Source organism: Nerophis lumbriciformis, linkage group LG21 (genome assembly GCF_033978685.3).
Source record: "Nerophis lumbriciformis linkage group LG21, RoL_Nlum_v2.1, whole genome shotgun sequence".
NCBI lineage: Eukaryota > Metazoa > Chordata > Actinopteri > Syngnathiformes > Syngnathidae > Nerophis > Nerophis lumbriciformis.
In genome coordinates, this window is record NC_084568.2 from 27,613,640 (window position 1) to 27,631,933 (window position 18,294).

At 43.1% G+C, this 18,294-nt stretch overlaps 1 protein-coding gene across 1 annotated transcript in view; it reads left to right on the plus strand.

The window, feature by feature from the left end:
* The window catches only part of nbn (nibrin), a 42,070-nt gene extending 34,226 nt beyond the window's left edge, over positions 1 to 7,844 (plus strand). The window contains exons 15-17 of the mRNA XM_061982526.2: positions 774 to 887; positions 973 to 1,022; positions 6,391 to 7,844. Of these exons, the coding sequence (XP_061838510.1) occupies positions 774 to 887; positions 973 to 1,022; positions 6,391 to 6,424 (198 nt within the window). The 3' untranslated portion in view covers positions 6,425 to 7,844. The remainder of the gene's footprint in view (positions 1 to 773; positions 888 to 972; positions 1,023 to 6,390) is intronic.
* Positions 7,845 to 18,294: the final 10,450 nt, after the last annotated feature.

The window sequence follows — 18,294 nt, forward strand, 5'->3', positions numbered from 1 at the left end:
AAGACCCTTATTTCCTTCAAAGCCGCTTAGCTGGGAATAGACAATCAATCAATATATCCACTTGTATAAATTGGGCAGTTTTGTCTAAAATTGTACTCCAGTATTTTTAGACTTAGACTTCCTTTTTATTGTCATTCAAATTTGAACTTTACAGCACAGATAAGAACGAAATTTCGTTACATAAGCTCATGGTAGTGCAGGATAAAAAAGCAAAAAGGTGCATGTATAAATAAATAAATATATATAAATAATATGTAAATATATATATAAAATAAATAAATATATAGTAATATATATATATAAACTATATATAAATAAATAAATAGATTACTGTACACTTATAATAATAAAGTGTAATTATTCTAACATATTTTATTTTATGCATATATATATATATATATATATGTGTATATATATATATATATATATAAAGTATATATATATATATATATATATATACTTCTAGACTTTTAGGGTCTTAGGCAGCAAGTGATGTGGAGGGCTCTGCAGTCCCAAAAATGCTGTGTCCTGTTTTTTTGCCTTCAGGCATGACACATAATGGATAAATGAATGAAGCGTTCTGTACACAGAAACATGGTTCGCACACAGGCATATTTGGCTCCATCTAAAACTTTGTAAATCAAACATTTTTCATATAGAGGGTTTTGTAAATCGAGGTTCCACTGTACATGTAATTACTCTCAGCGTATTCACACAATAGACAACTACTTATATGTATGGAAACTTTTTTTTTTTTTTTCGTGATGGAACAGATACAAGTGCCCGGGACAGAGCGCTCAGCACACATCATCGGGGGGCCTGACCTGCTGGCTCACAACCGGGGCAAAAACTCTGAACTGGATGAATGGCTGAAAGATGCCGTTGAGGTTCGATTTCCCCCTTCGTTCTAGATTCCTCAACCCGCGACGGTTCGAAAGAGTCGGTTTCACTCACGGTTTGTGTTTGTTTCAGGATGAGCGTCAGAGCAGACGGGAGGAAAGCCAAGGTGATGACCTCTTTAGGTGAGTTGTATTTGTCTGGCTAATTGTGCAATAGACCGTCACATACTAACTACAGTGCAATGCGCTTATGTTGACAACATAAATAATATACAATTTAGATCACCATAAATAAATGTGCCGCTTGCTACCTGTTTCAACTTGCTTGCAAACACATTATAATGAAATTTGCTTTGTAAATATTGTACAAATACAAAACCAGTAAAATATGTTTTTTATTTATTTTTTTATTTTTTATTTGTATTTAAAAAAAAAAAAAAAATTGTCATAAAGAAATACAATCATGTGTGCTTACAGACTGTATTTTGGGTTGGTGCACTAATTGTAAGTGTATCTTGTGTTTTTTTATGTTGATTTAATAAATAAAAAATAAATAAAAAAATAAAAATAAAAATTCTATTTCTTATGCGGCCCGGTACCAATCGATCCACGGACCGGTACCGGGCCGCGGCCCGGTGGTTGGGGACCACTGGTTTAAAGCACGTTGCCACTAGACTCTAGAGCAGTGGAGACACATTCTCTGGAGTGATCAGAATCAGAAATATTTTATTAATCCCCGAGGGGAAATAAAAATGTTCAGCACAATCCCATTCAAGATCAGACAAACATTACAGGGGGACAGAACAGGATCGCTTGCCAACTTCCGGCACCCCTTACAAAAAAGGTGAGATACAGGTAAACGGCGAGGGGTGAGAAAATAAAAAATCTGTCTAAGCCTGGGCCCTTGGAGAGGGTGCCCAGACTGAGGCCAAGGGAAAATACAACTCATAGCCAGAACACACATCCCTCTTACATGTGTGTAAGAGGGAAACATCAAAGAACACAAAGGACATTAAAGACATTAAAAGAGCAGAGCTGATGCAACCAGCCACTTCTACACAGAGCTATGAATAAAAAGTAAAATAAACATATACACTGTGGTGGCCTCTCCACGCCATCGTCTGCTGGGGTGGGGGGAACATGGCCAGAGACAGGAGCAGACCCAACAAAGCAACCACTCTTGGCCGCCCACTAACTCGGCCAGTGTCCAATCCGCATGGATGAGCGAGGATGCGTCTAAGGAGACTGAGGTGTCTGATACCTGCTCATTCAGCCAAAACACTGTGAAGCCTGTCCCTCCCGGCGCTCAGTGCTAGCTCCGCAGCCCTGTCTCTTCATCTGCATCTCCTCCAGTCTCTCCAAACTGACTCTGGTGTGGCAGAGACCCAGCAGCTGGTCTCCATGGCCAAAAGGCTCCCGGGAGGCAGATCCAGAAGTCCACAAAAAAGCACCGCAAAAGTGCCACCCCTTGTCACACAGGTCCAAAGGGTCCCCAACCAGAAGGCAAAAAAAAAAAAAAAAATAAAAAAAAAAAAAAATATATATATATATATATATATATATATATATATATATATATATATATATATATATAAAACACATGAAAACAAGAGGGAAACACAAAACGATGACACAAGAGCACAGAGCTCCTGTCAACAGCAGCCACTACAGCGGCGCCATCTTGGAAAAAAAAAGAACGATGAATGATGAATCACGCTTTTCCATCTGGAAATCTGATGGACGATTCTCGGTTTGGAGGTTGCCAGGAGAACAGTACATTTGGAACTGCATTATGCCGAATGTGAAATTTGGTGGAGCAGGAATTATGGTGTGTGATTGTTTTGCAGAAGTTGGGCATGGTCCCTTAGTTCCAGTGTGTGAAAGTCTTGATATCGCAGGTTCGCTCTGGACCGACAGAATGTCTTGTGAGCCCTGATTCCAGGTTTGAAAAGTATTTTTATTTTATGTATAGCTCGTCGCTCTCACAGCCACCCCCTTGCTCGTGTGCGTGTTTCTTTCTCAGTGTTCTTCTCTCTCTCTCCCCCCTCTCATGGCCTCGGGAGCCCCTAATAAGGGAGACAGGTGATTAGATAACCCGCTGCAGATGGGAAATCCACTCACCTGTCAGCTGCTTCGTAGCCGGCTGCTGCACACGGCCTTCCCGCAGGAGACGCGCCAACCACGCCCCCCTCACATGCCTCCCCCGCCACTCATGACCGGCAGGCGTGCCCCCCCAACCCCCCTCCGTAGAAGTGCGGGAGAGGAAGTCGGCCACGGCCATCTGTGCACCCGGTCTGTGGACCACTCGGAAGTTGTAGAGTTGCAACGAATGGACAGTCTTCTGGCCCCAGCCGTAGCGCCCGGAACCGGCGTCAGTGCTCCTGAGCGGTGCTGCCGACCCGGTCCAGTATTGCTCGTCTTAAGTCTGGGAAAGGCACCCGGGAAGCCGCTGGTAGGCTAAGCGCCGCCCGCTGTGCTTCCCCCGCCAGTAGCGGTAGCAGTCTCACCCCCCACTCATCTTCAGGCCACCCACATGCTACTGCCGTGGCCGCAAAAATGTCTACAAACGCCTGGGGGTCCTCCGTCTCTGCCATGCGTTGCCCAGAGATGGCTGCTGACGTTGGCGGTGCCGCTCCAACCCTGCCCGCTAGCGCCTGCAGGATTTGGCTCTGCTGTTGGCTTGCCGTTGACACTTCCGCCAGTACTCGCCCCAGTGCTTCCAGCGGATTCGGAGCCGACATCTCTGGTCCAAAGTTGATTGGGCGCCAGTTGTGAAAGTCTTGATATCGCAGGTTCGCTCTGGACCGACATAATGTCTTGTGAGCCCGGATTCCAGGTTTGAAAAGTATTTTTATTTTGTGTATAGCTTGTCGCTCTCACAGCCACCCCCGTCTTGCTCGTGTGTGTGTCTCTTTCTCAGTGTTCTCCTCTCTCTCGCTCCCCCCTCTCATGGCCTCGGGAGCCCCTAATAAGGGAGACAGGTTCAGGACCCGCTTCAGCTGTCAGCTGCTTCGTAGCCGGCTGCTGCACACGCCCCCTCACACAGTGAAAGGAACCTTTTTAATGCTCCAGGACACCAAAACATTTTGGACAATTCCAGGCTCCTAACCCTGTGGGAACAGTTTGGAGTGGGCCCCTTCCTCTTCCAACATGACTGTGCACCAGTGCACAAAGCAAAGTCCATAAAGACATAGATGTCAGAGTCTGGTGTGGATGAACTTGACTGGCCTGCACAGAGTCTTGACCCGAACCCGATAGGACACCTTTGGGATGAATTAGAACGAAGACTGAGGATGTAAGGAACCATGTGGGGAACATTGCCACTTGTTTATAACGCTTTGCTGTTTGTTTTCTGAGATGATCACTCATACATTAGTTAACTGCTAACTTTGCCAGTGTTCCCAATAACATCAACTCTAGTTAAAATGTTTTGTCATCTAATTGAATTGCACGCAGGCTGTAAAGTACAGCACGCTGAGTTGTCAGTGAAGTACAAAGCTTGTGTATTAGATGTGAGAGGTATCACTCCTATTTATCTTTGTTAGCCAAAGTTTTGCTCTGAGCCACATGGTGTTATTGGAGAAGAACAAAGCTTGTTTATTAGACTAAAACGTCATTGGCCAAACTGCTTTGTGTTTTATATTGCTATCAAAAAGTAAACACCCATGTTTTTTTTATTTTTTACAATTATGTGGGGGGTCATGTCAGAAAGTTATTACTTTCAAAAACAGTTCATGTGACTAAGCATTTTGTGAATGTTTCACAGTGTATAGTTAATTTAGTTATTATATTTATAGTTAGTTATAATTATATAGTAATTTCTGTGTTCTGGCAAAACCTGCACCCTAATAGAATTCATGCACCCCATGAACACCTGTGTATGAATCCAGGTAATGCAGATATGTAATTGTGCATTTAGGGATTCCTTCACATGAGTTCAATCGTTACAATAAATATCTATATTTTTTTGTATTTTATCATTTGTTTTACATGTTTCACTCGACAAAATGTATGATTAAGTCAAGAGGGGGTGTCCAATTGATGATGCACGGGCCACGCATAAAACGTGGCTGTTTTCACATGGCACCATAAAGAATAAGAGTGTAATGAATCGTTTTAACAAGTGGATTCGATTCAATATTTGTGGTTGTTATGATCAATGGTTGATCAACCAGTGTTACTTTAAAATGAATACTGGACACTGCAGGTATGTATGCATATATATATATATATGCATATATATATATATATATATATATATATATATATATATGCATATATAGGATGATGTAAGCGAGTGTGTTTTCTTTGACGAAGCAGAAAAGAGGCAGGTTGATTTTGTGTGTGTGTGTTTATGTTAAGGCTGAGCTGTGTTTGATCACTAAGTCATACTCAATAGCGTGGTCAGAAACAAGACTCTGCCGCTAAGAAAACATTTCACTAGCTTGAAACAAGCAAGTGTCGAGGCCCTCTTTATTAGAAGCTTGTTTGTTCTAAAGGGGAACTGCTTTTTTTTGGAATCATACACAATCTTTGTCAGAAAGCACAGTTTTTTTTTTCATGCATTGTAACTAGTAAATATATGCAAGGAGAAGTCTGCTTACAATCGAGCCTTTGGGAGTCGCTTTACTCTGCTTATGAAGCACTTTAAAAAAACATACACACTCTTCCATCAAGTTTCATATACACACTGTAAGTATATATTTAATGTAGTAATATATAGTTTGCTCATTTAAAGCATACGGTAGCGCATCAATTTCACAAATGCATCACATTTGCTTTTTCCTTCGACAACACACTCACTGCAGACTTCATGAGAGTCAACAAACACGTATAAACATCACTTATTGTACAATGTCTGCTGTCACCAGATGGGGACTGATGAAATGTTGATATATTCCTGTTTAGATGAAGAATGACTCATAATCCTCTCAAAGTAAAAAGGGTGGTGGAATCAAGCGTCTTTTGTATCTTTGTTGCCTTTTACCGGGTTTAAATTGGATGCCAAAGTTGACCAACTTGTCGGATTATGTCGTCCTCTTTCCACTATCAAGGTGAGAGACATTATTTGTGATGTAAAATAAACTTTCGCGTTCTCGGAGGCGAGAAAGCAGCTCAGCAGCTGATGACGTCACTATAGCAGCACAAGCTTGTTAGCTGTCTGTGATCACTGTGCCGCTATAAATTGTTTGTCTGTGGTGCAGCTCATAATAACAATATAGCTAATAATTGATTAATATTCAGGTCAGGAAATGTAAATGGAGTATTGTTGGTGGTTTTTGGACCAGACTTGTAAGCAGACTTTTATTTCCGTCTATTTACGAGTTAGAATGCTTTGAAAAAATACATTGGTCGTCTTGGCTTTCATAATGATTGTAAATGATTGGCAAAATTCCAAAAGAAAAAGTGCGGTTCCCATTTAAGCTGTTCAAACACGCTTGGCCGTCATTTACGTCACTTCATTTGGGCTACGTTTTGTTTGTTCAAATGCCTCTAATGACATTGAGGAATGTTAAAAGCTCATCAACTGTTATCTGTTTGTGTATTTTAGGTACAACCCCACCAAAATAACCAGGAGAAGATGAAACAGCTCCATGCCAGTCCTGTCAGTATACCAGATAAGATGCAATGATCATGTACATGTCCACTTACAATAGGGGCCTGTAGCTTTATTGTTTTCTTCCAAAAAAAATACAGTTAATAAAAACCGAACAAAAAAAATACATAAAAAATAGAATAGAAGGAGCAAACATGTTGATTCTAATATACTTTTTACACTCAAAACACAACGCTGATGTGCAGGCAGTTTTTTTCTTAATTATACACAACTCACAGAGTATTGTGCTTTCATGTGAAATTTCAGCATGACCCTAAAATGCACTTTTAACTTTCACAGGTGAAAGTAAAAGCTTAATCTGACATTCTCTAAACTTCTGAATGCACAAGTCCAACAATACAAGGTTTTAGTACTTTTTGCACAACTTGCAAAATTCACAACGTTGTGTGATCCTTGAATGGACCAGTACATATTCATACAATGTATGCCTTTATGTGTAACATAAACCTTAACCCAGTCCCTCTGTTGCAACCAGCTGATGGCACTCTGTGGCCCGCTCAGCTCAGTATTAATTTCCCCCTGAGAACATCCTTTTGAAGGCTGGGAATGGCGAGGTAATGTCGATCAAATGTTATGTGTCAATATGTAAACAGCATGACGAAGAGGACTAAAAACAGGGCATTTAATGATCACACAACTGCTGCAAATTTCGCTATTCAAATTTTTTGTTAAAGAACAGCAAGTAATAAACAGCATTCAGAAGGTAAAGGGACAAGTAGTAGAAAATGGATGGATGGATGTTCCAGTACATTTAAGCTTTACCCTGACATTTAGTGAGTATTGTATATGTGATTGTTGGATTGGTTCTAGCCTGTTAACAAAGTTTATGACATCGAAATGGCACCTGCATCCTCTGATCTTCTAGTTTGTGAAAAGGTTGTTCACCCCTGACTTGCATGTTCCCTGATAATCAAGTTATTCTTTACACTGACCGCCACTGAAGCCACCAACGGCAATTAATATAACAAAATATGGTCAATCAATTTATTTTCGCCAATGTTTCATATGTTAATAAAAAAGAATAATGGCATACAAAATATTACAAAGTCTTCAGTAGTACAAGAAAGAGTTAAAAATGTACATGCCAAGACCAGTTTGTCCTTAGAACAAAGTTGTCCCTGCTTTTTAGCAAGCGGATGGAGACAATTACTGCAAGTGTTGTTGCCATAAGAGCAATGTTTGCCACTACAGGGATACACATTTTAATCAATGTATTCATCATTAACAACTCAGTTCTTTGCTGATTGTGTTTTGAACAAAAAATGGAAGCAACATGGAGTACTCTAACTGAATGCAAACAGCAAAGGAGCTCTGGTCAGTTTAATCCTATTTTCTGTAGTAGAATGTGAAATGGTAGAAATAAAGAATTGTTGACATGTTTTTCTCCATTTGTGCATATTTTATTTAGATTCTTGTGTTTTCAGATTCAGTATTTTATACTATTGCTGGGTTGCAATCACGTGACACAGAGTACCATTAGGCTACTGTTTATTTACCTGCATCAATGCAAATGTGGGTGTATTTTGAAAGATTTAGAAGCAAATATACAATCCAGATATCATTAAAAAATATTAAAATGGAATGGCATTAATTAATACACTCTTAAGAATAATTATTTTTCAAGATTTGAACTATTCATCATTAAAGTCGACTGCTCGACCGCTAGAGATGAGAATCGAAAACTGGTTCCCAATTTATCAATTCCTTGGAATCTCTTACAAATCTCAAACATGCAAAATGTCTAAAAATGCCTGTAATATTGAATCTATGTGAGTTTTACTTGATCATTTGTTTTTGTAGGGTTTGCAAATACAAAAATGATGTTTTACACATAATGACAGTATAACTGCCACACTCAATATGACAGTTATTTAAACATAAGTCCTAAACCACACATGAAAAATAATAATAATGCGTGAAGAATTGTATCTTTGTGAGTTTTGCTAGAAACATTTTCTTTTGTGAGGTTTGCAAAGACACAAGTTAGTTTTTTTTACTCAATATGACAGTATAACTGCCACACTCAATGACAAATGGCTAATAATGCCTGAATAAAGCTTTCTTGTGAGTTTTACTGGAAACATGTGATTTTTTACAAAATAATTTTTTACTCAATATGACAGTAATGTTCTTAAAATCCTGAGATAATGCGAAAAAAGCAATACAAATGTATTCCATCATAATTCCTAAACCAAACATGCAAAATGTCTAAAAATGCCTGTAATATTGAATCCATGTGAGTTTTGTTGTAATGCAGTAGTTTTTCCAATAGATGACACTGTTGTATCTGTTCATTCCACTTTGTATGCACTTGCTCTGTGTGTGTTTGCCAGCTAATAAAAACTCTGCCAAAGAACAGGTTATGGGCCCAGATCGTCGCTAAAAAGCTGTTGTGCACGGACTTTGTGTGAAGATAAACGGTATTGTGAGAACTCACTGTACAGCCCTTACCTTTGAGCTGGTACCGAGGGTGACTGTGTTGACCAGTTTGACGCGTGTAAATGATAGAATGTCCAGTACTGTAGAACTGTGTTTGGATATGACAATCCAATTATTACAAGCTATCTAAATTAAATCAAATGTAAGTTGTATAACAAAGTATGCTAACCTTGAATGGCACATTATAACAGCATTGTCACCACATGACACGACTCGCCACGACACGGTCGAAAACTGTTTGTCCTCCAATCGCCCTGCCCATGCTCACACCTGAACCCAATTTATGGAGGCTACCATGGTAACCGCACCATAGCAACAGTCCCCTCCCTGTCAACACTCCCTGGTTCTTAACAGGAAGTGGGCGGAGCAATCACATAAACATGTAGTCTCTTCTCACGGATAGGGCTATCACCTTGCATACCAAGGTCCAATTTACTGCCTTTTATCTTGCGAGGCCCAATTTACTGCCTTTTATCTTGCGAGGACTAATCTAGTCAACATGTGATTTCTAAGTTAAGACCTGTGTTTTTTTGTGTGCTCACAATGAAATACCCCTTATTTACTTATACCTGGTGGTTCACTGTCTCCAAGATGAATATGAACATTCACCATATGCAGAACAAAATGTGTTAATCAATATACAATTCATAACCTTCCTTGAGATGATCATTTTTCTCGAAAGAAGGAAATATACAAGCACCTTATAGGCACAGGAATAAAAATGAAATTGCTCGCTGTAAAACTCACAAAGATACATTTCTTCACGCATTATTAGACATTTTGCATGTTTGGTTTAGGAGTTATGTTGGAATACATTTGTATTGCTTTTTTCGCATTATCTCTGGATTCTTAAGAACATTGTTGCCATATTGAGTAAAAAAATATTTTTTGTGTTTGCAAGATTTGAAAAAGCATATGTTTCGAGTAAAACTCCAGAGGATGCATTATTTCAGGCATTATTAGACATTTTGCATGTGTGGTTTAGAAGTTATGTTTAAACAATTGTCATATTGAGTGTGACAGTATATTGTCATAGTGAGTAAAACCTCATTTTTGTATTTGCAAACCTTACAAACACAACTGATTCTAGTAAAACTTGTTCTTTGGCAGAGTTTTTATTAACTGGCAAACACACAAAAAGCAAGTGCATACAAAGTGGAATGAAAAGATAAACAGTACAACAGTGCTAGCTATTGGAAAAACTACTGCATTACAACACTCCCACTTAGTTTTTCAATGACATAAAGTCCCTTTAAATAATATTACAGAGCAGTGCTCTCCTTCACAATAATATGTCAAACAACAACAAAATATTTTTTGTTTTTTACATTGTTTTCACAGTAACTCTTTTAGTTTGTTTACAATAATTTCACTGAAACTATTTTTTTTACATTTTTCTCCTTTTTGACTTGCTTTGATCAGGCAGCGTTCGGCGTACACCTGTCAAGCATAACTAACCACTTTATCTAAATAGGGAAAAGTCCAATCTCACCCCTGCGATATTCAAACTTCTGTCTAGGCAGTGGTTTGGTAAGGATATCCGCTTTCATGTCATTTGTTGGACAATATTGCAGTTCTATTTGTCCATTCAGTACACATTCACGGATGTAGTGATAGCGAATGTCTATGTGTTTGTTTCGCGATTGCGATGGCTCCTTGGTTGTCTTTCAGGATCACTGTGGACATAGTTTCCACTCCAAGATCACTCAGTAATCTTTTCAGCCAGATTTCTTCTTGAGCGGTTTGACTGAGTGCGATGTACTCCGCTTCTGCTGTTGAAAGAGCAACTGTTGCTTGTTTCTTGCTGAGCCAGCTCACTGCTCCTCCACTCAGTAGAAAAACGTTGCCTGTTGTTGAGCGTCGGTCATCCTGATCTCCAGCCCAGTCAGCATCTGAGAATCCAATCAAAGCTCCAGAGTCTGCCTGCTCATACTTGAGAGCAAAGTTCACTGTCCCTTTCAAGTATTGAAGTATCCTCTTCACAACGGTCAGATGTGCAGCATCTAGATTTGCGTTTAACTTTGACACAGCACTCGCTGCTTGAGCTATGTCTGGTCATGTGGCCATTGCAGCCATTGACTTCCCACCATTGACTGATAGGTATGCTGGTCCACTTGCTTACTGACACCATCGCTCTTTCTCAATTTGACATTGGCATCAGCAGGAGTTGCCACAGGATTTGCATTATCCATTCCATATTTCTGAAGTATGGCTTCAATCTAATGCCTCCGATGAAGAATTACACAATTCTTATCTTTATTTTGGATCACAGAGCTGCCCAGGATATAGGACAGCTCTCCCATGTCTTTCATCTTGTAGCGCTCCTTGAGAACCACTTTGAGCTCATTCATGCTCTCAGTTGACTCTGTTATCACAATCAAATCATCGACGTAAACTGCGAGTATCTCAAGCTCTTTTCTTGATCTCACGAACACACAGGGGTCTGATGTGCTCTGCTTGAATCCGATTTCAATCTTGAGCTCTGTGAAAGCCTTGCTCCAGCAGCGAGGAGACTGCTTCAGTCTATAGATTGATTTTTTTAGTTTGCTTACCGGGTGTTCCTGCCCTGGTTTGATGTAGCCCTCTGGCTGCTCCATGTATATTTCTTCTTCCAGGTGCCAATTAAGGAATGCAGTTACAACATCCATCTGGTGTACATGTAAATTGTTTTGAATGGCAAAGGACAATAATGTACGAATAGAGCTGAAACGTACCACAGGTGAAAATGTTTCATCATAGTCAGCACCATACAACTATGAGTAGCCCTTGGCAACGAGCCTGCACTTGTATCTCTCCACTCTTCCATCACTATGATGCTTGACTCTAAACACCCATCTCGATCCTACTGCTTTTCTTTCTCTTGGTAAATTCACCAAGTCCCACATCTCATTTTCCAGCAGTGACTCATATTCCAAGTCAGCCGCCTCCTGCCATTCTTTTGCATTAGGACTCACCAATGCTTCTTTTAGTGTGATTGGCTCTGTCACACGACACATATTGGCATGATGATCAACAGTCACTATATCGACAAACTCATCATATCCAAATCTCCTTGGAGCATTTCTGATTCTGCCACTTGTTCTGACAGTGCTGTCAACTGTGACTTCATCATGTTGTGTTTCATTCTCATCTGTTTGTATGGTTATCTCGTTCTCTGAACAGAGTACTTTCATTTCCTGCTTCCAGCTGAAGTTTGATTCATCGAAGATGACATCACGGCGGATTAGAATCCTCCTCTTCTCTTCATCATACAGGCGATATCCCTTGGCATTGTTTGCATATCCCACAAAACGAAGCTTCACAGCCTTTTTGTCCAGTTTCCTTCTTTCTTCATCTGGGATATGTGCATAAGCAATACAGCCAAACACCTTCATGTGACTCATGTCAGGTTTCTTTCCACACCATTTCTCATAGGGTGTCTCTTCCTTCAGAACAGCTGTGGGCAGCCTGTTCTGTATGTAAGCTGCGGTGGCTACAGCCTCTGCCCAGAACATCATTGACAACTTTGCATGTGACAGCATGCTTCTAGGTGCTTCAACCTGTTTTTTCTTTCTGCAACACCATTTTGCTGTGGTGAGTGAGGTATAGTCATTTCATGGTGGATGCCTTGAGACTTCAAATATTCTTGAAACTCCTTTGATGTGTACTCACCACCATTATCTGTCCTCAGCCTTGTGACGCTTTCACCAGACTCATTTGAGAATGTTCTCTCAAATTCCCTGAATTTGCTTAGCACCTAATTTTTCTGTTTCAAGAAGTATACCTTGCAGCATCTTGTGTAATCATCAATGAAAGTCACAAAATATTTTGCTCCACCTATAGATTCAGTCTGCATGGGACCACAGACATCACTGTGAATCAGATGCATCTTGCGTTTGGAAAGGATTCCTCCAATCGACTTGAATGGCTTCTTAGCCAACTTGCCTTCTACACATCCTTCACAGAAGGGAATCTCTTTTTCTGCAGAAAAGTTCACTCCATTCACCAGATCTTTGAGTTCTTTAAGCTTGGTAGTGTGACCAAGGCGCTGGTGCCACAGGCTGGCCGCTGCAGAAGCACTGTGACATACAGTTTCACTTCCTTCAATGTCCAGCTGATATAGTCCATCAGCTCTTTGTGTTCCCATTCCTTGAAGTGTTCCACTTTTTCCACGTATGTAGCAACGAGACTTTCTGAACTTCACTGTATTCCCTTTCTTGGTAGCAGCTCCAACTGAGAATAAATTCCCAGACAGCTTTGGAACATACAGCACATCATACATTGGGACATTTTTTACATCACTTAATTTGAAAGTCATTTTCAGGTTGACATTTCCAATTCCTAGGACGTCACCACCCTGCCGTCATCCAGTTTCACAGACTGTGATTTTGTGAACTGCTGGTATTCTTTAATAATGTCTTTATCACACGTCATGTGTTTTGATGCTCCAGAATCAATTAACCACTCAGCCTGTTGTGGTCTGTCACTGTTTGCATCCCTGATCACATAGGCACTTTCAGAGGAATCTTCCTCATCCTCACACATCATGTGCTTGGCCTTGTGGATTTTCTATCGTGGTTTATTTTTCAAGGTTGGACATTCGCGCTTGATACGGCCTTCTCTACCACATTTGTAACATCTCCACGTGCTTTTGTCTGCTGCTCCACTGTCTTGGAGCTATCCTGCACATTTCCCCGAAATTGTGATGTTGTGCAGTGACAATTGTAGCATAACTTGGTGGCAAGCTACCCAACAGTGTTACAGTTTGGTCTTCCTCTTCAATTACAGATCCAATTGCTGATAGCTGATCAGTTAGCTCCTTCATTTGTTTTAAATGAACAGTTAAAGCCTCTCCTTTCTTCATTTCACATCTGAAATATCTTTTCTTCAGGAACAGTTTATTAACCAAAGTATCCCTCTCAAAATGGGCTTTCAGCGTGGTCCACGCCTCTTTGGGAGTCTTGACAGTTTGTTATCAGGTACAACTGGGGTGTACTTACATTTAGCACTAACATAGAGAACGCTTTCTCTCTCGGTCTTGTGAATTCCACCTGTGCTGCTGCGTTAGCATCTGCGGCTAGCGTCTCCGTCTCCGTTAGCATGCCCCATAGTCCTTTAGCCTTTAGCAAGTGTTCCATCTGAAACTTCCATGTTGTCCAGTTCTCTGGTCCGCTCAGTCTGTCAATAAACAAATTATCCTCCATTGTGAGTTCTCACAATACCGTTTATCTTCACACAAAGTCCGTGCACAACAGCTTTTTAGCGACGATCGGGGCCCATAACCTGTTCTTTGGCAGAGTTTTTATTAGCTGGCAAACTCACACAGAGCAAGTGCATACAAAGTGGAATGAAAATATACAACAGTGTCATCTATTGGAAAAACTACTGCATTACAACAAAACTCACATGGATTCAATATTACAGGCATTTTTAGACATTTTGCATGTTTGGTTTAGGAATTATGATGGAATACATTTGTATTGCTTTTTTTGCTTTATCTCAGGATTTTAAGAACATTACTGTCATAATGAGTAAAAAACTACTTTTTGTAAAAAAAATCATATGTTTCCAGTAAAACTCACAAGAAAGCTTTATTCAGGCATTATTAGCCATTGGTCATTGAGTGTGGCAGTTATACTGTCATATTGAGTAAACTAACTTGTGTCTTTGCAAACCTCACAAAAGAGAATGTTTCTAGTAAAACTCACAAAGATACAATTCTTCACGCATTATTAGACATTTTTCATGTGTGGTTTAGGAGTTATGTTTAAATAACTGTCATATTTAGTGTGGCAGTTATACTGTCATTATGTGTAAAACATCATTTTTGTATTTGCAAACCCTACAAAAACAACTGATCCTAGTAAAACTCACATAGATTCAATATTACAGGTATTTTTAGACATTTTGCATGTTTGGTTTAAGAGTTGTGTTTGAATACATTTGTATTGCTTTTTTCGCCTCCTCTCTGAGCTGCCACCTTAACGTGGTAGAGGAGTTTGCGTGTCCCAATGATCCTAGGAGCTATGTTGTCCGGGGGCTTTATGCCCCCTGGTAGGGTCTCCCAAGACAAACTGGTCCTAGGTGAGGGATCAGACAAAGAGCAGCTCGAAGACCTCTATGAAGAAAACAAACAAGGAACCCAGATTTCCCTTGCTCGGACGCGGGTCACCGGGGCCCCCCTCTGGAGCCAGGCCCGGAGGTGGGGCACGATGGCGAGCGCCTGGTGGCCGGGCCTGTCCCCATGGGGCCCGGCCGGGCACAGCCCGAAGAGGCAACGTGGGTCCCCCCTCCAATGGGCTCACCACCCATAGCAGAGGTCATAGAGGTCGGGTGCGATGTGAGCTGGGCGGCAGCCGAGGGCAGGGCACTTGGCCGTCCGATCCTCGGCTACAGAAGCTAGCTCTTGGGACGTGGAACGTCACCTCGCTGGGGGGGAAGGAGCCTGAGCTAGTGCGCGAGGTGGAGAAGTTCCGGCTAGATATAGTCGGACTCACTTCGACGCACAGCAAGGGCTCTGGAACCAGTTCTCTCGAGAGGGGCTTGACTCTCTTCCACTCTGGCGTTGCCGGCAGTGAGAGGCGACGGGCTGGGGTGGGAATTCTTGTTTCCCCCCGGCTCAGAGCCTGCACGTTGGAGTTCAACCCGGTGGACGAGAGGGTAGCTTCCCTCCGCCTTCGGGTGGGGGAACGGGTCCTAACTGTGGTTTGCGCTTACGCGCCAAACCGCAGCTCAGAGTACCCACCCTTTTGGATTCACTCGAGGGAGTACTTGAGAGTGCTCCCCCGGGTGATTCCCTCGTTCTACTGGGGGACTTCAATGCTCATGTTGGCAGCGACAGTGAAACCTGGAGAGGCGTGATCAGGAAGAATGGCTGCCCGGATCTGAACCTGAGCGGTGTTTTGTTATTGGACTTTTGTGCCCGTCACAGATTGTCCATAACGAACACCATATTCAAACATAAGGGTGTCAATATGTGCACTTGGCACCAGGACACCCTAGGCCGCAGTTCCATGATCGACTTTGTAGTTGTGTCATCGGATTTGCGGCCTCATGTTTTGGACACTCGGGTGAAGAGAGGGGCGGAGATTTCTACCGATCACCACCTGGTGGTGAGTTGGCTGCGATGGTGGGGGAGGATGCCGGACAGACCTGGCAGGCCCAAACGCATTGTGAGGGTTTGCTGGGAACGTCTGGCAGAGTCTCCTGTCAGAGAGAGTTTCAATTCCCACCTCCGGAAGAACTTTGAACATGTCACGAGGGAGGTGCTGGACATTGAGTCCGAATGGACCATGTTCCGCGCCTCTATTGTCGAGGCGGCTGATTGGAGCTGTGGCCGCAAGGTAGTTGGTGCTTGTCGTAGCGGTAATCCTAGAACCTGTTGGTGGACACCGGCGGTGAGGGATGCCGTCAAGCTGAAGAAGGAGTCCTATCGGGTTCTTTTGGCTCATAGGACTCCTGAGGCAGCGGACAGGTACCGACAGGCCAAGCGGTGTGCGGCTTCAGCGGTCGCAGAGGCAAAAACTCGGACATGGGAGGAGTTCGGTGAGGCCATGGAAAACGACTTCCGGACGGCTTCGAAGCAATTCTGGACCACCATCCACCGCCTCAGGAAGGGGAAGCAGTGCACTATCAACACCGTGTATGGCGAGGATGGTGTTCTGCTGACCTCGACTGCGGATGTTGTGGATCGGTGGAGGGAATACTTCGAAGACCTCCTCAATCCCACCAACACGTCTTCCAATGAGGAAGCAGTGCCTGGGGAGTCTGTGGTGGGCTCTCCTATTTCTGGGGCTGAGGTTGCTGAGGTAGTTAAAAAGCTCCTCGGTGGCAAGGCCCCGGGGGTAGATGAGATCCGCCCGGAGTTCCTTAAGGCTCTGGATGCTGTGGGGCTGTCTTGGTTGACAAGACTCTGCAGCATCGCGTGGACATCGGGGGCGGTACCACTGGATTGGCAGACCGGGGTGGTGGTTCCTCTCTTTAAGAAGGGGAACCGGAGGGTGTGTTTTAACTATCGTGGGATCACACTCCTCAGCCTTCCCGGTAAGGTCTATTCAGGTGTACTGGAGAGGAGGCTACGCCGGATAGTCGAACCTCGGATTCAGGAGGAACAGTGTGGTTTTCGTCCTGGTCGTGGAACTGTGGACCAGCTCTATACTCTCGGCAGGGTCCTTGAGGGTGCATGGGAGTTTGCCCAACCAGTCTACATGTGTTTTGTGGACTTGGAGAAGGCATTCGACCGTGTCCCTCGGGAAGTCCTGTGGGGAGTGCTCAGAGAGTATGGGGTATCGGACTGTCTGATTGTGGCAGTCCGCTCCCTGTATGATCAGTGCCAGAGCTTGGTCCGCATTGCCGGTAGTAAGTCGGACACGTTTCCAGTGAGGGTTGGAAGACTGCCCTTTGTCACCGATTCTGTTCATAACTTTTATGGACAGAATTTCTAGGCGCAGTCAAGGCGTTGAGGGGATCTGGTTTGGTGGCTGCAGGATTAGGTCTCTGCTTTTTGCAGATGATGTGGTCCTGATGGCTTCATCTGGCCAGGATCTTCAGCTCTCACTGGATCGGTTCGCAGCTGAGTGTGAAGCGACTGGGATGAGAATCAGCACCTCCAAGTCCGAGTCCATGGTTCTCGCCCGGAAAAGGGTGGAGTGCCATCTCCGGGTTGGGGAGGAGATCTTGCCCCAAGTGGAGGAGTTCAAGTACCTCGGAGTCTTGTTCACGAGTGAGGGAAGAGTGGATCGTGAGATCGACAGGCGGATCGGTGCGGCGTCTTCAGTAATGCGGACGCTGTATCGATCCGTTGTGGTGAAGAAGGAGCTGAGCCGGAAGGCAAAGCTCTCAATTTACCGGTCGATCTACGTTCCCATCCTCACCTATGGTCATGAGCTTTGGGTTATGACCGAAAGGACAAGATCACGGGTACAAGCGGCCGAATTGAGTTTCCTCCGCCGGGTGGCGGGGCTCTCCCTTAGAGATAGGGTGAGAAGCTCTGCCATCCGGGAGCAGCTCAAAGTAAAGCCGCTGCTCCTCCACATCGAGAGGAGCCAGATGAGGTGGTTCGGGCATCTGATCAGGATGCCACCCGAACGCCTCCCTAGGGAGGTGTTTAGGGCACGTCCGACCGGTAGGAGGCCGCGGGGAAGACCCAGGACACGTTGGGAAGACTATGTCTCCCGGCTGGCCTGGGAACGCCTCGGGGTCCCACAGGAAGAGCTGGACGAAGTGGCTGGGGAGAGGGAAGTCTGGGCTTCCCTGCTTAGATTGCTGCCCCCGCGACCCGACCTCGGATAAGCGGAAGAAGATGGATGGATGGATGCTTTTTTCGCATTATCTCAGGATTCTAAGAACAGTACGTCACATTGAGTAACAAACTACTTTTTGTTTTTGCAAACATTACAAAATATTTTTTTTTCCAGTGAA